General features: G+C 36.0%; 1 protein-coding gene across 24 annotated transcripts in view; it reads right to left on the bottom strand.

Annotated features, from left to right (window-relative positions):
- RIMS1 (regulating synaptic membrane exocytosis 1) overlaps positions 1–20,803 on the bottom strand; it is a 493,071-nt gene that overhangs the window by 221,644 nt on the left and 250,624 nt on the right. For all 24 annotated transcript variants that reach the window (XM_025925526.2, XM_086707193.1, XM_086707195.1 and 21 more), the window contains 2 exons: positions 7,473–7,813; positions 2,946–3,811 (listed from right to left, as the gene is read on the bottom strand). In XM_025925526.2, coding sequence (XP_025781311.1) covers positions 2,946–3,811; positions 7,473–7,813 — 1,207 coding nt within the window. The remainder of the gene's footprint in view (positions 1–2,945; positions 3,812–7,472; positions 7,814–20,803) is intronic.

Here is a 20,803-nt window from a genome sequence, read left to right as displayed (position 1 = left end):
CACCATCTCATCAAACCACTCAATAATAATACCACACGGATACTCTTAGCTCCATTGTGCCCATAAGAAAACTAGGACATATGAAAGTTAAGTAACTTGTGCAGAGTCACAGGATACTGCAGATTATCAGGGCCAGTTCCCTAGATCGTCCTTAGTAGACAATAGTGGGGTTTGGTAACAAAGGCATTAATAGCACAGAGAGCAGAATTTCTAATTCACTTTGAAATAGGAAAATTTCTATGCTACATTGATTCTAAAAAAATGTATGCTCTTTATAGTTATTGTTTCATTTGGCAAACACTTAGTTGGGATTGGTTAAACTATTAGAATAAGACAACTACTTTGATTGGAGTGTATTTTCAAGACATTTATTGAAAACAGATTAATTATCAGAGAAAACAGAGTTGTCTGAATCAGATAAATACACATGTGATGCCCCTGTGTTCCCAGAAGAAGATATTTTACCTCAACTTCAGAAGTGTATATAGTCAACTAATGTCCCCAAAATGATAATTCCTAAGGAAGGCAGGCAGTATGCAGAGGCAATAAGTTCCTCACATTACACCAATTCCATCCTTGCAATTACCCATGCCACTTGTCATTTTTTTCTTTCATAATCTGTTGGTATTGTGAGATTCAATTCTGACTGATTCTATGCCCATTGTGATTTAAAACACATATTCAGAAAAAGCTGATGTAGAGTTCTTTAAGAAATGGGAAAATATACATATACATATACATATACATATACATATACATATACATATACATATACATATATATCCATTAAGAGCTATCTGCATACCAAATAAGCACATCCAGTTACAGTTTAATTTAACAGTTTATTATTTCAGGGAAATAAAATATGTGCTCACAAAACAATATTAGGTCACAGAGGCAGCAAGAGTACACTCACCATGGGACTTTTAAAAAGACCATAGACAGTATGCGTAAGTGTATGCATGTTGACTTCTAAGTCAAACATAAGTCATCAGAAAGTGTGCTAAAAAGCCAAATGATCCCATATGCATAGAATATTTTAATTTCTGTCTCCCATTGCCCTTTAAATTTTATTTCATGGGGACAGTCTTCCCTTGACCCTGAAACTTAAAACATGGCATCCACATTCTGCTACATAATCTCTTCCAAAATCACTGTCCAAAAGACAGCTATTTTAACTCGAGATGCAATAATTATAATGCCAGAGTAAACTTTCTTAATTGTTCCCAAATACATATATCCTTTCATCCATCCATCCACTCACCTATTATCTAGACACATAGATAAATAGATGGATACATGTGTTTATATAGGTATATCTACATCTATACTTGTATCTATCTACCTACCTACCTACCTATCGACAGAGAGAGAAAGGAGACAGAGGACATAGAAGGGGAGAGGACACAGCCATGCAGTTTGAAGATAGAGAAGATGAGGAGGTAAAGTTACTTTTTTATAAATTTATAATATTTAGCACATAATTTAGCAACTATAAAACAAGCCAAAAAACTGTAAAAATAGTCACCTCAAAATATAACTAAGAAGCACTACAAGGATGATTACCACCATCATCAAATTTAGGACTGTAGCCAATTTAAATCTCAGTGAACAGCAGCAGAATGATGTGAATCTTCAAAACAAATACATAATTTCAACATTAAACTGAAATATTTTCTAGACCAGCATTATGTTATCCAAAGGAACTTTCTCTGATGATTGCTCCTGAGCGCTTGAAATGTGGCTTAGTGTGACTGGGGAACTGAATTTTTAAGTTTATTTAATTGTAATTAATTTAAATAGCTACATGTGGCTATGGTATAGTACACAGTGCAGGACAAGACAGAAAAAAAAAGTCAGCGTATCACACAACACTGTAAAATGTTTTGTAGGGGCTCCTGGGTGGTTCAGTCAATTAAGCAACTGACTCTTGATTTTGGCTCAGGTCATGATGTCACCAGTTGGTGAGTTTGAGCCTTGCATCAGGCTCTATGTTGACAACACAGAGCCTACTTGGGATTCTGGATCTTGTGCTCTCTCTCTGCCTCTCTCTCAAAATAAATAAGAATTAAAAAAATAGAGGTACATTTGGGGCACCTGGGTGGCTCAGTCGGTTAAGCATCCGATTTTGGCTCAGGTTATGATCTCACAGTTGGTGGGTTTGAGCCCCGCGTCGGGCTCTGTGCTGACAGCTGGGAGCCTGGAGCCTGCTTCAGATTCTGTGTCTCCCTCTCTCTCTACCCCTCCCCTGCTCACGCTGTCTCTGTCTCTCAAAAATAAATAAATATTAAATAAATAAATATAAATAAATAAATAAATAAATAAGTAAAGAGGTACATTCCCCTTTATCAGGAATAGTTATGGTTTTCTAGAAAAGAAGCTTTCCCCCCCAGACAAATCACCCAGAAATGATAAATTAAAAACACAAGACTGCACACTGAATTTCCCAGAATGACAAGAACACAAGTCATTAAGAACTCTTGTAACCCAAATTTGAAGCCTGTGATTATGTTCCAAAATCCTACCAGAAAGAAACAAAGGAAGCGAGCAAGCTAAAACCTTCTATTCTATTCCCTGTGAAGCTATGTCTGTGAGCACTCCAAGTCGCACTTTCCCCTCCACTTCTATGAAAATACGGAGCTATAACTGACATACAACTCCGTATTAAGTTTAAGGTACACCACATGATTTCACATACATAATGCCAAACGATTACCAAAATAAGTATAGTTAGCATCTATCTACTCATCTAGCTAGAATTTTTGTTTTCCCTCCTGATGAGTTTGGAATCTAGTCTCAGCAACTTTCTAACATACCATACAGCAGTGTTAACTACAGGCATTACCGTGCAGGTTTCAAGGCACTTGAAACTTTTTACCCCTGCACACGCGCGCCTCTGAGCCCCAAACACTTCCGTGCTCGTGGTCCACGCGGCCAGCCCTTACCTTTCTCGCTGACGCTCTCGCTCTCCAGCTCCACGTCCTCGCAGCTGGTGTACTCCGGCGTGGATACGCCCTCCTCCTCGGAGCTGCTCACGGACATCTGCCGCTTCTTGCCGCCTCTCTTGGACCGGTGTGGCTTCGGCGGGGAAGGCCGCACGGACTCCGACTGATCAGAACTCAAAGAGTCGTTCCGCAGCATAGTCTCCACCTTCTCGCGCTTGGACTTCCTGATGAGGACGGCCGAGCTGGGGTCCAGGCGGCTCTGCTTCCTGAGGGGCTCCTGGGCTTTGGGCTCCAGGGCTTCTGCGGGGACTGGCCCATGCCTGGGTGCCGGCGGGCTGTGGTTCGCCAGCTGCTTGGCACCCGGCGTCCTGACTTCCGCAGTCCTCTCGGCAGAGTAGGCCCGCGGCGACTCCGGCGGCGAAGCCCTGGCGGGGGGCGGTGCGCGCTTGCCGGCCTTGGCGTCGGGCGGCGCAGCTCCGGCCTCAGTGCGCGGGAGCGCCACGTCGCTGTGGCGCCGCTCGTGCCTCGCGCGAGACACCCGGGCGTGCATACGCATCTGCTGCTCCTCCGGCGGCGGTTTCACCGGGTACCGCGCCAGGTTCGGATCGCTGCGGTACCGGGTCTGGTACTCCTCCTCTTTCCTTTGCTTCTCATCGTCCACCGCTTTGCGATCCTCTCGTTTTTCCGGCACATCTGGGTAGTCCTGTGACCGTCCTTTCTCAAGCCGTCGACTTTCCCGCCTTTCTTTCCGCTCGCGCTCTTCCGCGGCCCCCTCTCCCGGCTGCACTGAGGACTTGGGCACGCGTTTCCGCTCACTCTTCTGGGCTCCTTTGCCATTCTGCTCAGAGAGCCCTGGAGTCTTCTTCCTGTGATACACAAAGGAACGTCAAGAAGAAAAGCAATGTGTAAAGCTAAAAGTAAAGTTAAAAATGAAGACCAGATTATTCGTTATAATCCGATGTCTAATTAAACGATTTGATAAAGAACTACATTAAACCTGTGTATCTGATTAGCTTTCTAACTAAAGCTCCTTTATATTACAGCAGCCTAAGGAACTTTAAAAGTTGTTTTCACATTTAAAATTCCCTATAAATTAACTAGATTAATTAAAACCACCAATAAATTAATAAATGAACACGTTTTATGCTAACTTCTGCTTGTGAATGAAAGACTTAAAAATGTTTTAGATGAAACTAAAATATGTAAAATATAGTAGCACAAGAATACACGTATCAGTTCAATTCTAAATATATATATACTTGATATACATCTAGACAATACATTATCTGCAATCTTTTATTATAATAGAAACTTTTAAAGAAATGTAAATACAAGTATGCTCATTTCAAAAATCAAACCTAGTAGCACTTCTTTAATAGTAGAAAAAGGTAATTTTAACAAGCTTATGTGCACCCAAACACTTAAGGGAGATGGTTAGGAAAGAAAATGACCTAACTTTAGCCTTCATTTTACCTTCCTTGGGCAATAGAAATATTGAAATGTTTCAAATTATTATTCAGTTTTCCTCCTTCTCTTCTCCTCTTCCTTTCCATCTCCCTCATTTTAGAACATAGTCCAAAAAACAAAAAACAAAAAAACAAAACACCACAATAAAACAAAAATGGTTTTGTTTCTACTCTTCTCTCCATCCCATTTAAGGTACTGCAAAGATAAAAGGAAAGGAGTTTGGCGACCTTTGAATCTTGTAGCTATATCATTCAGTTGCCCTTTCAGTCCTTTCTTGTACACTGGAGTGCACCTAATTTGGGAAAGTTCCAGCAACTATACCAGAATTTATCAAAAGTAAGGGCCTTGTCTAAGCACCCTGACACTATACAATATACCATGCAATTAAAGTGGGAACAACCTAAGCCTTATTTTATTTTATTTTATTTTTTTGAAACCCTGAGGCCCATAGACGGCTTTCCAGAGGAAACATTTTTTTATTTCAAGTCCAAAAGCAGACCTCATGCATAAAAATAAAAAAATAAAAAAACCAAGATGAGAAAAAGGGCAATTTCTTTTTTAATTTTTTTTTTCAACGTTTATTTATTTTTGGGACAGAGAGAGACAGAGCATGAACGGGGGAGGGGCAGAGAGAGAGGGAGACACAGAATCGGAAACAGGCTCCAGGCTCTGAGCCATCAGCCCAGAGCCTGACGCGGGGCTCGAACTCACGGACCGCGAGATCGTGACCTGGCTGAAGTCGGACGCTTAACCGACTGCGCCACCCAGGCGCCCCGAAAAAGGGCAATTTCTATTGTGGGTCACCAAAGTAGTAGTTACTACGATATGCTGTGGGGTCAGTTTGAGGAGGGGCTAGTAGTAGTAGTAGCAGTAGTAGTAGTAGTAGTAGTAGTAGTAGTAGAAAGAGTAAAGGGGTTCAAATGGCATAGGTAAGCAAGATAGCATGGCAAATTCTGCTGAAGACGTTTAGTGCACATTGTTCTTTTGAAGCGAAAGAGATTGTAGTAAGAGGGTGGAATTGCAAGGGTGCCACTGCAGGTTTACAATGTAAGGAGTCTAATAGGAACATATATTAATTATCAAATACAGTTTTCATACAAGTGTGATGATTGTACTACAGATATTTAGTAGCTCATTAAGGCATCGCTGATCTTGTTAGAAGTTTATATTGAATAAATTTTTCCTTGAAATGCTGATAAATAATGCTTACCTTGCAAAGTTCACATGAGCATTAAAGGAGAGGCCATCTGTGAAAGTGCTTTATGGAGAGTGCTTTATATGGAGTGTCATAAAAACGAAAGATGTTCTGCAGTCTCTCTGATCTTTGCTTCCCCGAGTATGCGTTTCCCCACCTCTACCTCTAATTATTCCATTTCCACTAACTCCTGATGAAGAATTCTTCAGTAACTTTAAACAGACTGCCTGCCATTCTTTTGGTCTCACTTATCTCCCTGAAGTTGCCACCCATCTCTTCTTTTCCTTCCATACCCTCAACATCCTCACTCTTTTCTTATGTAGTCACATCATCACAAGTAATTTATATAATCAGCAGTAGCATTTGTCTCTATAAATCTTCAAATTTAATTTAAAAGTTTAAAACAAAAAGTTGGTTCTCAGTTCTTATTCTTGAATTCTTTATAGTTTTTTGTTTGTTGTTTTTTTTTTTTGTTTTTTTTTTTTTACCATATGTCAAAAACAGGATTCATATTTTCCCTTTAGAAACTTTAGAGCTCCAAATTCTCTTATTCACAGGTATCATTTTCTGACCAATCCCAAATTGCACCTCCAATATTTTTGTCTCTTCTTAACCCACAATAGTTTGTCACCAAAAGCTATCCATTATACCTTCACTGAAGTATCTCTAGTGTCCTTTGTGTGTTCTCTCTGTATAGCTCAGGTGCATCCATTCTCTCTTTCTGAAATGTCCTCTCCTTCCTGTCTGCCTACCCTACAACTCCTGGGTATCCTGGAAGGCTTAATTCAGAAGGCACCTTCTCTTTCCTGTGACTCCCAAAGTACTATGTATCTTCTAGATCCCAATGTATCTTCTAGCTTTGATCAAATCAGCTTTCTGGTACAGTTAATTGCTCAGGTGTCTGTCTCCTCTAGGATAGTCTGTGGTAATTTCCCTGGGATCTGTCAGAAAAGGGACCATGTCCTAATCATCTTTATACTCTGGTTCCTAGCATAGTGTTTGCTTATAGTATACACATGGCTACTGGATTGATTAATAACTACATTCAATGAATGTGAGATGCTCCAAACTACCAATCTCATGATGAACAGGGCTATGTCCTCCTTGTTAACATGGTCTCCCAGTGCGTAGCATCCTGTCTCATCTTAAATGCATTGTTTGAATGAAGGAATGAATCAATTAAAGTAAGTTATCTGATCATGTTAGCCCATGCTTAAAACCCTCAATAGCTTTCCATTATTCCTAGGGTAAAATGCAACTTGGCCAATAGGCCCAGTATGACTTGGTCCCTGATACCTAACCAGCCACCTCTCCCCAACTCTACCATGCCCTCCCCTTCTGCTACTCACATTCCTGGCAGTGGGCATCCTTTAGGTTCTCTCATGAGAACTTGTTTCTTCAGGCCACATGCCTGTGCATATACCTGGAGTACTCATTCCATTCTTTACCTGGTTAATTCCTAGTCACTTGTCAGAGCTCAGCATAAAAGAAATGTCCTCCAAAAAGACTTTGCTAATATACCTGTGCATCCTCCACTGTGTCAGGTCATAGTTTCTCAGAGCACACTTTCAAATTAAAGTGCTAGTTCTATAAGTAAATAAATGATCTAAGAACTTTTCTGAATTCAAGGTTGGAAGTTAGTGACTTGTTTACATCAGTGCATGTTAGGAAAGAAAAGCTTTTCAATAAAGGTCTCCTAAGGAATGACACATTCTAGAGGTAAACAAAGCACCTCAGGGCTATTGTTGCCTGAGAAGTACTACCTCCACATATTCCTCTTAATAGCAGTTAAATTCCTGAAAATAGGTTTTCTCTCAATATAAAATCTTGTCTTTTGTTTACAGGGTTAATGAACTATTTATTACCTCTCTCTTGGAGGTTCACTTCTAGACCTCGATGAAACCTGCTTCTGTTCAGGCCCCAGGGCTTGCTGTGAGGACTCCGCCCCTTTGCTCCTGTCTGGCTGTGCGCTGGAAGGCGCTGTGTCCTGGGAGGAGGCAGCTGCTGTGCTCAGGGGTGTCTGAGACCGTGATCTTTCTTGGAGCCGTGCTTTCTTTTCTCTCGGTACCTCAGAACCAGCACCTGTAGCTGTATCACTTAGGGTTCCATCCTGACTTGGCTGCTGAGGGCCACTTCCAAAGAACCATGCCCCAGATTTGGTTAAGATTTCTTGTTGCTTTCGACATAAATTGCATACCCACATAACCTATTTGAAGAAGAGAGAACAATATAAATTTTCTATGCCATTTGGAAATGATGTATGTTTATCACATTAAAATATCTTTTAAGGAAAAGAATGGTTGTAATCTTTATACTTATCCTTGCAAATTTCTTGTGAAAATGATCCTTGCACAAGTTAAGTACATGAATGCCTAGAGTGGCACCTACCTGAAACCAAAGCACCTCTAGGTTGCCAGAGTAGGGTTTTTTTCTTGGTGTTCTTAACCACGTGATTCTGACTTTCCTTTTACCACATATCCCTCACGTTTTATATGACTGACTCTGAAATTTCATTTAAAATATCTGTTAGTTGCTACAAAAGGCCATATTTCATTTTTTCTCATTGCCACGTAGTATTCCATTGTGTATATAAACCACAATTTCTTTATCCATTCATCAGTTGATGGACATTTCGGCTCTTTCCATAATTTGGCTATTGTTGAGAGTGCTGCTATGAACATTGGGGTACAAGTGCCCCTATGCATCAGTACTCCTGTGTCCCTTGGATAAATTCCTAGCAGTGCTATTGCTGGGTCATAGGAGGGCACCTTTTGGGATGAGCACTGGGTGTTGTATGGAAACCAATTTGACAATAAATTTCATATATAAATAAAAAAATAAAATAAAATAAAATATCTGTTAGTAAAAATGTTCTAAGCAGGGTAGTTGATTGATTAGAAAAATGCAAGGAGCTATAGAATTAATATTTATGTACATGAACCTCAATGTCTTGAAGGAGTTAGAAAATAGGTCTTCTCAAACTTTATGCATTATTAGAGCCAATATTAAAAGATATTCATAAGGAACAAACAATAAAAGGTAGACACAAAAGGAAAGGTCAAGCTGTATATCTTCTCTAGTTTATTAGTAATAAACTACCCTCAGGTTGATATTATGCTATAAAAGTTTCCACACACATATTTACTAAAGCAATAAATTTGGGGCTAGGTTTATTCATTTGTGACTACTCCGATATAGTTTCCACTAGAGGAGCTATTTTGGAACAGTCATCTAGCAACATATCCACTGATAAATTATAAGATGTATTACCACTTAAAATAAATCTACATATCAGCTCTCCTCTTGGTGACATTTAAAATTGAATGTAACAACGAGGACAACGATGGTAACAGAAGTAATGAATAACAATAGCAGCAAAACATAGTAGACACAGAGCCAAGATAGGTGCCTATGGTCCCATGAGCCTTCTTTTCAAATATCACCAGTACCTCTGCTTTGTGGTATAATTCCACCTCCCTGCCTCAGTTGCTTTCTTCTGAACACACTTCAGTTTTCCTTCGTACTTGAGAAACAGCACCCACAGGAAACACTGTTCACCAAACTTCAGGCCCTTGTTTTTACAAATACTGATTCAGTCAACAATTACTCAAAAATATCACATAAGGTGTGAATAAATTCCAGATACAGTAATTGAGAAACAGTTAACTGTTAACAGTCACCTATTAACAGGTAACTGTTAACAGTTAACTAACAGTTAACTATTAAGACAGTAAAAGACAAAGCCTTATTTAGTTGGCAAAAAGAAAATGTACCACTGAAAACATTTGAATGAATAGGAGAAAAACAACTGTAGTTATAAAATAAGATAAAATACAAGCTAAAGTGAGAACAAGAAAAAAAGGGAGAGAAGTTATATATTTTTAACAAGGAAGAGTGTATAGATGAACTGTTAAGAACTGCTGCTTTCCAAGAAAGAAAACTCAAATGAATTAATAATATAGGAAAAACTAAGACTTAGAGATGTTTACTCTAAAAAGCTTAAGATTGACAAAGCTTAATTCATTCCTCTACCCTTCCGCAGGTCATGAAATGAAAGAAACTAGATTCACAAAAGCAGTTAGCTGAATTCCCATATGCTAAGATGTTAAACAAGATACATACTGCATTTCATAGGCCTTTAACAAAATAAAGGAAATATGGAACATATCTGTAATTTACAATGCTTCCCAAATAATACTATATTGTGCACAGTGTATCACAATATCTTTATGTCATGATAAGGTCCTTCAGAAGTTCTGATCAGTTGAACACAGTCTTATCAAGGATAACATTATAAGGGGCAATACCCCAAGGCCAGGACTCCATGCACAGTGACACTGATTCTCCTCTATCCAGACCCTGGAGGGGGACAGGTGATGCACTTCCTAGTGAATTGCCTCTTCAGCTGACAAAATAGTAATGAGAAGGTCTGAAATTACGCAGTTCAAAGAGATTGGTAAGAATCTCAGACTATTTTGTATCACCTAAGTAGACAATAAATTTGTATTTACTACAGTGTAAGCAAGTATTATTCATCATCAAAAGTAAGGTTTTTAAAAAAAATATTAAAGTATATTTAGGATAAATATAAATTTCCTCTAAAACCATACAGAAAACACAATAAAACATATAATTAAAATAAAAATTCCAAAATGAAGTTAAGTTAAAAAAAAAAAGAGGCAAGGGGCGCCTGGGTGGCGCAGTCGGTTAAGCGTCCGACTTCAGCCAGGTCAAGATCTCGCGGTCCGTGAGTTCGAGCCCCGCGTCAGGCTCTGGGCTGATGGCTCAGAGCCTGGAGCCTGTTTCAGATTCTGTGTCTCCCTCTCTCTCTGCCCCTCCCCCGTTCATGCTCTATCTCTCTCTCTCTCTCTCCCCAAAAAAATAAATGTTGAAAAAAAAATTAAAAAAAAAAAAGAGGCAAAAGGAGCATTAAATATGGGTAAAAAGAAGGGTAAAGGAGACTCTTCACTTCTTTGTACATCTGAATATTTTCTAGAAAATAATCTTATTTTGATTGTTTCATATTTTTAAGTGTTATAAAAATGGGCCAATTAAAAGTAATCGCTAGATTTGGACAGGTTCCAAATCTTGAATATGTGCAGAATTGCCACAGGAGTAATAAAAGCAGACAAATTATGGTTGTTGCCAAATTATTATTATTAATATTAAATATTAAAAGTCATTTAGTTTCATTTCATATTGATTCAAAAGGTTACAGCTAGTAAGTAGAAGCAACTACTTTAATATTTTCAAAACACTACTTATTCACTTAAGTCTGGATATTTCATTAATTTTGTCTATTTTTAAGAGGAAAAATAGCATTTAAGTCCAAATTTTTCCTATGTTTTATTTCCTTGTGTACACGTTTTAAAATGTGTATTTCAAAATTAATTATAAGTGTGGTCAATCTATCCTCCAATCTGAAAGCAAAACTAACTATAAAAAAACAAAATATTTTTTTATTAAAATACTATCTCCCAATCTCTACCATTATATAAATTACTCTTGCCACAAAGCTCACTAATAAAAAAGAAACTGTTTATACAAGTTGTAAAGAAAATAGATGACAACCCAGTGGAACATTTGTTATTGTACCTTCAACGCAGTTCATGTCAAACATTTCGGTATGTTTAAAAATGAGCCAAACCATTGCTAAGAAGCAACACAGCTATGTATGTTTACAAAGTCTCTTTTTGAATTTAGCATCAAGTATTATGTTTGCCTTCAACTATAGATAATACAAAAAAATGGGATAATAATCCAAAAGTGGGATGGGGAGACTTTCTTGGTTTTTTTTGTTTGTTTGTTTGTTTTTTAAGGACAAGATACAAATATTTCTACCAAAAAAAAAAAAAAAAACAAACAACCCAATTTATTTAAAATACACATGCACACACACACACACACACACACACACGTTTTTAAATTTAAAGACTGCACCATGCAGGATTATACCCTGATTAGGTACCCTGGGATGTGTTCCAAACTAATCTAAAGTCTGTGTAATACCTTATCTTAACAATTTACAGATGTTAAGCAACCAAACACAAACTTAAATGAAAGATTATTGTGATAGAATATGGCTTCTGAAACTCCATGCCATACATCAGAATTATGAAGAACATGGGAACAATTTTTATTTTTAAAATTTTTCCTAAGTGTTTATTTTTGAGAAAGAGAGCACGAGTGGAGGAGGGGCATAATGAGAGACAGACACACACACAGAATCCAAACAGGCTCCCAGGCTCTGAGCTGTCAGCACAGAGCCCCATGCAGGGCTCAAACTCATGAACTGGGGGATCATGACTTGAGCCGAAGTCGGATGCTTAACCGACTGAGCCAACCAGACACCCTTGGAAAATTTTATTCAGAACTTTTGCACTAATAGCATTTTAAATCCCATCTAGAGAATCCTTAAGAAATACAATAGACCATTTTATGGCAGAAAAATCATATTCAGATGTAAGAAATACTTTATACATGAAATGTTACAGATCCAGACATACAGAGCAGAAGAAATGTGCCTTAGATTTATTTACTCTCAATGATATTACTAAGGTGATTAGTGGTGACAGTGAGGTACAGAATTCCTATGTTAATACAATTGTCTTGTTTATAAAAATCTGGGGCACCTGAGTGGCTCAGTCAGTTAAGCCTCTGACTTTTGGTTTCAGCTCAGGTCATGATCTCAGAGTCCGTGATTTCTGGTCCCACATTCGGCTCTGCACTGATGGCAGAGCCTGCTTAGGATTCTCTGTCTCCCTGTCTTTCTGCCTCTCCCCTGCTCAATTTTTATCTCTCTCTTTCTCTCTGTAACATGAAGAATAAATATAAGCATGAAGACTTTTTACAAAGATAAAATGTGAAATACTGAATTGTATTTAATACAGCATTCAAAAATAGTTATACTAACATTTTGAAAAACATGAAAAAGAAAACAGGAGATATTCAGCTTTATTATAGATGCTGCATTTTCTGAATATTTTTACTCATTTTCCTTACTTTCTCTATTCAGTGAAGGTACACTAGCAGAAACTAGGGACAAAATTATTAAGGTGATATTTCAACTTTTTTGACAATAGTAGATGAGACAGTAGAAAATAATTGATTACTAAGCAGACGACAATGAGAGAGTTCTCTTTGGTACTTGTTTCAGAGTGCGCGTGCGTTTCTCCCAGTCTTTTGTTATTGCTGTTGCTATTTCATTAGTTTATTTTTTTCCTTTTGGAAGTTTTATAAAATACATGAGCAGAGAAGTGAACTGATATATCTCAGGTTTTATAATAAGGTCCCTCTGATTGCTGTGTTAAGTTGAGCATAAAATGTAGGGAATCCATTGTGGAATTTTTATGAACTGAATTCTAATACCGGTATTTTTATTCTCTTTTGGTTCCTCTTTAGCAGATACATTTCCCTATCCCTTTAGGTTATCTATTTGTGTAATTTTGTTGGATATGCATTTCTTTTTATATGTAGCAAAAGCCTTAACTATTTTTTTTAATTCAGCCCAAGAATCTTTGTGTTTTAGTAGCATCCAAACACACACCAATCCTTACTTTATATTTCCTGACTGACATGATAATATAAGATGTTCCTCTCTTCATGGAAAGTAAATGCTCACACCCGCACCCTGGATACCACCCCTCTTGCCCAGTGAGGATTTCACTCCATCACTGACCCCTTCATTTTCCTGCAACCTTGCCTTCTCTATTTCTCCTTTCCTCTTGGCATATAACTATTAAAGAATTTAGAATAATCAAAACTTTTTTGTCTTTGACCTGTTCTCTCTCTAGCCACTGATTTTTCTCTAAAAATCTTTAAAATCAAGCTACCTGTTAATGTAACCTAAATTAATACTCTCCACTTTGTTACATCCCTTTTATTTCTCAATAATCTGACTCCAGTCTCTAAAGCTGTATTTAATTATCTTTCACAGACATTAGTGATTTCTTCCATGGTGCTAATTTCACATATAGACACTTTCTCATCTTTTTCCTATAGAGTGTATGTAATTTAAGACTACCTATCTTTTTTTGGTTTCTGGATATTAATGATAATTTTCTGTTCTCGTCTACATCCTACTTGCATCACCTCTTCTTGTATTCCTTGCTAAAAATCTTCCTTCTTCACTCTTATTAAATGTTAAGGTCACACAGAGCTCCATTTCTGCTCTTCTGCATTTCTTATTCCAATAGATTCCATGTGAGATGGAAACAGGACTTCTATTTTTTTAATCACAACCCTTTCTGAAAAATATTTTTCAGAAAGTTTATACGATAAATTAGTATTTGTTTAATAAATTAAATTGGTGATTACTATACTGTATGACCACCCACACAGCAAATCAAGCAATTAATGTGAGTGATCCTAACCTACCCTCTCCCTAATGCTTCTTCCAATAATAACTCTGATTCCTGAATATGATGACTCAAATTTGCTTCCTCTTACCTATTCCCACTGTACTGACTAATCTGAGGTCATGATCTCTTTCTATCAAGATTTCTATAACTGATAGCCTAATAGATTTTCTTCTTCCTTTTATTGGCCCTGCAATAAATTCTCCATACCTTTTCACATCTTCCAAAATTTAAATTTGACAAAATCACTCCCTGTATTCAAGGTATCATCATAACTCTTGTTTAGCATACTATGGTTCTTTCTTATGTTTTCAACCTCATCAACAGCTGTTTCCCACATACACTCCATTCTCCAGTTTTCTGAACATTGTGTAGTTCCTAGAATTTGTTCCAGATGTTTATAGCTATATGACCTCATTTAAAGGTTCACCCCATATCCAAATGGATTTATACATTTTATAACATCTTCATTTTTCACATGTATTTATTGATAAGGTAAAATTTTCATATGTATCTTATCTCCCAGAGTTATGCATTATGAAGAAAACTAATAAGATTATTGTGTGTTCAACATAGTATTCCTAAAACTTGATATCTTATTTTTCTATTTTTAATGGCATAAACTCCTAATTTCAATAATGAAATAGGGACCCCTGGGTGGCTCAGTCAGTGAAGCATCTGACTTTGGCTCAGGTCATAATCCCATGGCTTGTGGGTTCAAGCCTATGTCAGGGTCCTTGCACTCACAGTGCGGAGCCTGCTTGGGATTCTCTCTCCCTCTCTCTGTCTCTGTCTCTCTCTCTCTCTCAAAATAAATAAATAAACATTAAAAAATAATGAAAACACAAAGTGTTATTTGTTCTTATTCTGTTATGCTGGGATACCAAACACTATAATATACTACACAACTGCAGAATTTAGACTGATAAAGATCATTACTGTATAATACCTACAGTGTATTTATATCTATCCCTGAAGTGAATTATTACAGAGAGAGCATAACAAATGTTTTTATGTTGAATTGTTCTAAAACTACATGGTCTAAAATAGTGAATAAGCCAATATACTTAAAAAACCATAAGAGACTCTTGACTATAGAGAACTGAGGGTTGCTGGTGGAGAGGTGGGGGGGGGGGATGGGCTAAGTGGGTGACAGATATAAAGGAGGACACTTGTGGTAAGCACTGGGTGTTATGTGTAAGTAATGAATCACTAAATTCTACTCCTGAAACTAATATTACACTATATGTTAACTAACTAGAATTTAAATAAAAATTTGAAATAAACAAAAAAGATTTAAAAAACACATGTATAGCCTTTATGGTTTAAAAACATTTTATTCTGGCTTGTAAGTTTTGGGTAGTACCACAGTAGTAGCCCAGAAATAGGTATAGATAGATCTTTGAGTCTTTATCCAGATTCTAAACTGCTCTTGTTTAAGGTAAGACTCTAGAATGCCTGACAGTGAATCGCTATTGGGACCATTAAGCTGAAGAAATAATTCAAATACATTTTCTTTTCAAGTCAAATGGAATAACCACCAGGATAGATCACAGGCAGCCCATTAAAAAAAAAATCTCAATACATTTAGAGAACTGTTATCACACAGCATATATTCTCTGATAAGTATTTAATAAAATTATGAGGCAGTTGGGTGGCTCAATCAGTTAAGTGTCCACCTTTTGATTTTGGCTCAGGTCATGATCCCATGGTTCATGAGACTGAGCCCCACACTGGGGATTCTCTCTCTCCCCCTCTTTCCTACCCTCCCCCAGTGGCACACTCTCTCTCTCTCTCTCTCAAAATAAATAAATAAAACTTTTAAAAAGTTAGCATTTAAAAACTTAATAAAATTAGACAATAACTCAAAATTCTGGAAATAGCATAATTTTGGAAATAAAGCAACACATATCTAAATGTGACAAGGCCAAAAATATCACAAGAGACATTAAAATAAGTATGCATCTGAATAATACTAAAAATATAACCTATCAAAACTTGTAAGATGCACCAAAAACACGTCTTAGAGAGAAAACTTAGCATTAAATGCTCTATTGCAAAAGAAACAATTATAAAATCAATGATCTAAGTTCCTACCTTAAGAATAAAAATGAATGAATTAATTAACACAAATAAATATGGGGTAAAGAAGAAAATAATAAAGATGAAAGTGGAAACCAATAAAGTATAAAATTTGAAAATCAATAACCTAAAGAAAATCAGTAACATAAAAACATATGGCTCTTGCAAGGGACTAGTAAAATTGATGAACATCCCCTTGACTGATCAAGAAAAACCATAGAGAATAAAACTACCAAAAGGGAGGGCATCATTAAGGACCCGGGATTAATTAAAAAGATAAACACTGGAATATTATTAACAATTTTATGCCAATAAATTAATTAACATGGATCAAATATATTCCATAAAAATGTCAAATTAGCAAAATGGACACAAAAAGAAATAGAAAACCTGAATATTCCTGTAACTAGTATAGAAGTTGAATTCATAATTAAAAGACAACTTACAATTAAAATGCCAGAACTAACTATCTTCACTAGAAAATTATTTTTAACATATTTGAAGAGTAAATTATATCAATCTTACAAAAGCATTTTTTTAATTAAAAAAGGAAAATAACTCACTCCCACTTCTAAACCCATTTTATAAGGTCAACTTAGTCCTAATACTAAACTCCTGATACAGGAAACCCTGCTATTAGAAATTACAATAAAAATCCAACATTCCTCTTATGAAAAATTATATGTTAACAAGTTGTACAACATAAAATAAGTGAATAAATTCTTATAAAAATGCAACTTTCCAAGACTGAATCATGAAAAAATAGAAAATCTGAACAAATGGATTACTAGTAAGATTGAATCAATAATCAAAAACTTCCCAACAGACAAAAGTGCAGGACCATATGGATTCACTAGTGAATTACACCATTCGAAGAATTAATAGCAATCCTTTTCAAACTTTTCCAAACAGAAAAGAAAGGAACACTTTTATACTCATTTTACAAGGCCAGCATTACTCTGATGCCAAAACTAGACAAGTACACCACAAAAAAATAAAATCAGACTAATATACCTGATGGACATAGATGTGAAAAACTTCAACAGAATATTAATAAACCAAATTGAACAATACACTAAAAGGATCATACACCATGACCAAGTGGGACTTATTCCAGGCGTGCAAGAATGGTTCAATATCCACAAACTAGTCAATGTGATATATCACATTAGTGAAATTAAAAGTAAAAATAATACAATATCCCAATAAGTGCAGAAAAAGCCTCTGACAAAATTCAACATCCATTTATGATAAAATTATCAACAAAGTTGATATAGAGGGAGCTTACCTCAACATAGTGAAGGCTATATATGACAAGTCCACAGCTAACATCATACTTAGTGAAAAAAAAACTCAAAAACTTCCTCCAAGATCAGGAACAAGACAAGGATGCCCACTATCCCCACTTTAACTTAATGCATTATTGGAACTCCTAGCCATAGCAATTAGGCAAGAAAAAGGATTAAAGGCATCCAAATTTCAAATGGCAAACTTGCAGATGGCATGATGTTATATTTAGAAAACCTTAAAGGCTCCACCAAAAAATTGTTAGAATTGATAAATGAATTCAGAAAAGTTGCAAGACTTAAAAAATCAACATACAAAAATAGTGTTTCTATTCAGTAATAATGAACTATCAGAAAGAAAAATAAAGAAAATAATCCCATATACAATTGCATCAAAAAGAATAAAATATCCAGGAATAAATTTAACCAAGGAAGTGAAAGACATGTACACTGAAAACTATAAGACATTAATAGAAGAAATTAAAGAAGACACAAGTTGAAAGATATTCTGTGCTCATGGATTAGAAGAACTGACATTGTTAAAATGTCCATACTATCTAAAACAATCTACAGATTCAATGCAATCCCTATCAAAATTCCACTGGCATTTTTCACAGAAATAGAACAAACAATACGAAAGTTTGTGTGGAACCAAAAAAGACCCCCCAATCAACCAAAACAATCTTCAGAAAGAAGAACAAACTGGAGGTATCAGGCTCCCTGATTTAAAATTATATTTCAAAGCTATAATAATCAAAACAGTATGGCATTGGTATAAAAACAGACACATAGATCAATGGAACAGAATAGAGAGCCCAGAAATAAACCCGTGTTTATATGATCACTTAATTTATGACAAATGAGCCATGAATATACAGTGGGGAAAGAAAAATCTCTTCAATAAATGATGTTGGGGAAATTGGGTGACATATGCAAAAGAATGAAACTGGATCTCTACCTTGCAAGATACACAAAATCAACTTGAAACGATTAAAGATTTTAACATAAGCTGTATGTTATGTTATGTTATGTTATGTTATGTTATGTTATGTTATGCTTACCTTATGTTAAAGATTTTAACATAAGATTTGGAACCATAAAAATCTTAGAAAAAAGTATAGGTCATAAGCTCCTTGACATCAGTCTTGGCATCAGTTTTTTGATCCGACACCAAAAGCAAAGGCAACAGAAACAAAAATAAATAAGTGGTATTACATCAAAATAAAAACCTTCTGCACAGCAAATGCAATCATCAACAGCACAACAAGGCAACCTACTGAATAGAAGGAAATATTTGCAAATCATGTATCTGATAAGGGTTTAATATCCAACATATATAAATAACTTATACCACTCAACAGCAAATAAATAAATATTTTTTTTAAAAATGGGCAGAAGATCTGAATAGACATTTTTCCAAAGAAGATATACATATGCCAATAGACACATGAAACATACGTTAAACATTACTAACCACCAGGTAAATGCAAATCAAACTACAATGAGATATTACCTTACACCTGTTAGAATGGGTATTATAAAAAAGACAAGAAACAGCAAGTGTTGGAAAGGATATGGAGTAAAAGGAACACTTTGTGTACTGTTGGTATGGTTACTATGAAAACAATATAGAGATTCCTCAAAAAATTAGTAAAACCACCATATGATCCAGCAATTCCGCTTCTGGGTACTTATTTGAGAAAAGGAAAACACTAACTTGTAAAGACATATGCACTGAAGGGGGTCAAAAGGTACAAACTTTCAGTTATAAAACAATTTATGGGGATATACTGTACAGCACAGTTACTAGAGTTAATAATAATGTATCACATATTTGAAAGTTGCTAAGAGAGTAAATCTCAAAAGTTCTCATCACAAGAAAAAATTTTCTTGCCAAGTATGCAAAGATAATGTTAACTAGAGTTATTGTGTCAATTATACCTCAATTAAAAAAAAAACAAATATCTTAGAAACATAGAAGCAAAAATCTTTCGAAAAATAATTAGAAAATCTACAGAAAACCTACCACTAACAATACACTTGATGAAAGCACAAAGCTTTCTACCTAAGATCAGGAACAAGGCAAGGATGTCTGCTCTCAATACCACTATTAACCATTGTTGTAGAGGTCAAAACAAATATAATAAGGCAATAACAAGAAACAAACATAAGTTTTGAAAAGGAAAAAGTAGATCTATCCTTATTTTCAGAAGCCATGATAGTATATATAGGAACTCTTAAAGAATCTACAAAACACTACTGGAACTAATAAGCAAGCTTAGCATGTTATAGGATGCTAAAGTCAATAGCAGAATATAAAGTCAATATACAAATATCAATTTTATTTCCATATACTAGCAGTAAAAAACTTGAGAGTTATTTTTTAAATGCCATTTATAAAAACATACAAAACTGATACCTAAGGGTAGATTTAACAAAATATGTGCAAAATATCTGCATTAAAATTTATACAACATTCCTTAAAAAAATTTATGACGATTGCTATGGACTGGACTGCATTCCCTTCAAAGTTCTTATGTTGAAAAACTAACCACAAATGTGACTGTATTTGGAAATAGGGCCTACAAGGAGATAATTAAGATTAAATGAGGTCAAAAGAGTAGGGCCCTGACCTGACAGGATTAGGATTAGTGTGCTGCTAAGAGAGAAGAGAGCACTGTCGCCACCTAGCCCCCTCTCTGCCCTGCCTTTACAAGCACAGAGAAAAGGCCAGATTTGGACACAGCCAGGAAAAAAAGAGAGCTCTCCTCTCTTTTATTTTTTAGCCTTATTTCAATTTGATTCTTTTATATAGTTTCTGGTTCTTTGTTTAAATTTTGTCTTGTCCACCTAACAGCAGACCAAGGTTGCTGGCATTTTAACTTTAGACTTCTCAGTCTCCAGAATTGTAAGAAATTTCTGTTGTTTAAACCACACCGTCTATGGTATTTTCTTTATGGCAGCTCAAGCAGACTAATACAAAAAAATAAAATAAAGTAAGTGGAGGTATACATAATATTTATTGATTGGAAAAGTCAGCATTGTTTTGATGCCATTTCTCCCAAAAGTGAGGTACTGCCAGAAGACTACAGGTCAGGAGAGAGAAGTTTGGTCGTGTTTTCTCTATGTGTTACTGGTAGGTAGGTCAGACAAGACTTTATCCTGTATAGTTCCCCTTGGGTGGAGTTCTCATTAGAGTGTTCTCCTAGGGCCTCAGTAGTACCATTTCTTCCCCTTATTCCTATCTACTAGATAGTTCATGGCTTCCCAGCTTTAAACCAACTCAATCCATGATTGGATTAAAGCAATCTGCTTCTATCCTTCGTGCCTGGAAAAAGCAAAGTACACTATTTTTGATGCATAATAACATTACAAGAGCCTCAAATTATAGCCATGATTTTTCATAAAAAATATAAGACATCCATACAAAAATTACTACAATACCAAGAGGCAATACCACTTGAAGAGACA

The sequence above is a fragment of the Puma concolor genome, chromosome B2 (assembly GCF_028749965.1).
Source record: "Puma concolor isolate L17-30 chromosome B2, mPumCon1.1.hap2, whole genome shotgun sequence".
In the NCBI taxonomy this organism is placed as follows: Eukaryota; Metazoa; Chordata; class Mammalia; order Carnivora; family Felidae; genus Puma; species Puma concolor.
Note: the sequence above shows the minus strand (reverse complement) of the source record. Positions and strands in the feature narration are given on the sequence as shown.